This window comes from Poecilia latipinna, unplaced genomic scaffold (assembly GCF_001443285.1).
Source record: "Poecilia latipinna isolate Pla-1442-1.1 unplaced genomic scaffold, P_latipinna-1.0 Scaffold2188, whole genome shotgun sequence".
NCBI lineage: Eukaryota > Metazoa > Chordata > Actinopteri > Cyprinodontiformes > Poeciliidae > Poecilia > Poecilia latipinna.
In genome coordinates this window covers 60,765-63,345 of record NW_015114804.1, presented here as the reverse complement: position 1 = coordinate 63,345, position 2,581 = coordinate 60,765, and the positions used below count along the sequence as shown (strand labels likewise).

Below are 2,581 nucleotides of genomic sequence, written 5' to 3'. Positions count from 1 at the left end.
TTTTTTTATTTTCTCTTAATTTTTCAAAAAAAAAAAAAAAAAATCTTTTATAAAGCATTTTTTTTAAAAAAAAAAAAAAAAAAAAAGGATTTTGCTAAATCGTATCTTATTTCACCTTAATGCAAAAAACATTATTGTGCAGCAGAAGTCGCTGCTGCTGCCAACCTGTGTGAGGGTCATCCTGGTGATGATGGCCAGCATGATCTTCTCCCCCTTGGTGGGGTACGGGTTCTTCTGGTGCTCCTGCAGCCAGGCCTTCAGGGTGCTGGTGGTCTCCCTGGTGGCCGTCTTGGCCCGGGACGGGTCCCCGTAGGGGTACTGGCCGTATGGGTAGAAGCCCTGAGCGGGGTGGACGGGCAGCGAGGCCGCTGGGTGGGAGCCCGGGCCGTCCTTCAGCTCGTACTGGGAGCCCTGGGAATAGCACCGGGGAGAGGAAGGCAACTTGTTGAATAACGTCTACACTGTAAAACGGGATTTTTTTTATTTTTGGAACGGATTAAATATTAGTCATACTTTAAATCTTATTAAAGTGTATCAGTTTTTTATGTTAAACAATGTTTACAATTTCGATTATAATTGTATATTTGTAGTTTATTAGACCCAAAAGTGAAGAGTGAGGCTGATATGCTTATATTGGTTTTATCATGAATAAATTACCTTGCTAAATAATAAGAATTATCATAAGACTTGAGGTTTTGTCAGAATTTTAATTTGTATCGAGCTTTAAATAGTTTAGCACTAGAGCTAATGCTAAAGTCAAACTTCCCAGAAAGTTGAATGTCCTGCCGGTAAATGGCACGTATCAGTGGAAGAGTTGGTTAGAATAGATTTAAAGTTTTATTATTGTTCCAGTCAATTCTTCAGTCACAGTTAAAAACCAATAATGGATTTTTGTTTCTTTACAACATTGGAGAATAAACTGGATGAGCAGAAATGATCTGAAAACATTTTTTTAAAGTGTAACTTATATGCTTGAACAATTGGATTTATAATAGTTTACTGAATTTACCTTTTTTTTCCCTCCAGAAATTATGTTTGCAAAATGTTGGTTAAATTTATTGGCTAAACTGCAACAGTTATTTTAACCAGTGTATTAAGTACTGCCCCACCAAAATTAACTCCAGAAATAATTGTTGTTTCGGATATAATTTTACTTCCTTTCAAGTTAAAAACTAAATAATATGGTTTTACTCCAAACTACTTTTATATACATTGTAGATTTTTTAACTTAGCACAGGTATGTTTCTGAAGTGAAAAAAAATATACTTTTTTACATTTCCAATATTTTAGTGGTGTTATGAAAAAAAGTATTTCAAAATTGACACGTATTAGTTAAAAAATTCAGAAGATTTTAAAATTACTCAGCGTGCAAACAAATAACGGGACCTAAGAAGAAAATAAACGTAACTTACAATACCGGAGTTTTGCAGAAACGGGTGTTTTTTTGTTTTGTTTTTTTTTTTTTTCCAGTTAAAAGTTTACTTTCTACATGTTTAAATGCGCAGAAAGAGGAAAAAAACACACGGTCTGCGCATGGACCTGTCTTATAACACCTGAGCGTCTAGAGCAGCAGCTCTTACCATCTGGGATATGAGGGCGAGGTCCGCCGCTCCGCTGTACGGCAGAAAGGCACTGTAGTTCGGAGCCGCCCACGGGCTTCCGTACATCCCCAGCATAGAGCCGACAGCCGCGGCCGTAGCGGAGGAGCTCACTGCGCCCTCCGTGCCTCCGTCCCGGGCGGCTGAGGCCGGCCGCTCGCTCCCGTACACCTCATGTGAGGCACTGAGGAACTGGGGGAACCCCAGCTGAGGGAAAGACATGTCCGGGGGAGAGGGGGAAAAAAGTCCGTGCGGTACAGAGCTCCACAAAAGTCAAAAGAGGAATACAGCAAGAAAAAAAAAAGAAAAGAAAGAAAGTAGGAATCCTCAGATAGAAAAAAAGGGGAGGAGGAGGGAGGGTGGGGGGTTGCTGTCTAAACCTAAAGATACCCCCTTTATTTCAGAAACTGCCAAGCGTCTCCTCCTCTCCGCCGCCACGGAGTAGCTAATGTCAGAGCCGCAGTTTGGCACCTCGAGAGCGGAGTGATGCGAGCGTCTGGCCGCGGGAGCTTTGTGGATGTGGAGCTGACTGACTGATTGGCAGCCTACTTAAGCACCAAGCTCCTCCTATGCCCGGGGCAGGCGATTAGTGCATTGGTTAGCCCAGGTCGCGCGTATGTGTGAGTGTGTTGGCGAGTATGTGTTGAAGTGTGTGATTTAATTTCAGCAGAGCGCACGTGTGATAGTGTGTGCATATATAGGCCTGGGTGTATCATTATTATTATTATTATTATTAATATTCGTAATTACCCTTTTTAAAAAATAATTTTTGGAAGGTATTTTTGAAGGGTACTCGGGGACATTCTTGCCTCATAGATCGGCCCCGCTGGCATCAGTCCTCGGTCAGGTCCCCAAGGGAAGTCCCGCGATTATAGTCAGGAGTCAGTGGAGCTTCGTGTTTTCAGGGCAAAGATAAAGAATGCTGAAGGTAATGTCAGAGATGGAAGAGGATACCAGATGGTAGAGAGATAGAGAGGACTGTG

At 41.9% G+C, this 2,581-nt stretch overlaps 1 protein-coding gene across 1 annotated transcript in view; it reads right to left on the bottom strand.

Annotated features, from left to right (window-relative positions):
• The window catches only part of LOC106936652 (iroquois-class homeodomain protein irx-1-A-like), a 7,789-nt gene extending 5,503 nt beyond the window's left edge, over window positions 1-2,286 (bottom strand). The window contains exons 1-2 of the mRNA XM_015017787.1: window positions 1,581-2,286; window positions 166-411 (exon numbers count right to left, since the gene is read on the bottom strand). Of these exons, the coding sequence (XP_014873273.1) occupies window positions 166-411; window positions 1,581-1,820 (486 nt within the window). The 5' untranslated portion in view covers window positions 1,821-2,286. The remainder of the gene's footprint in view (window positions 1-165; window positions 412-1,580) is intronic.
• Window positions 2,287-2,581: the final 295 nt, after the last annotated feature.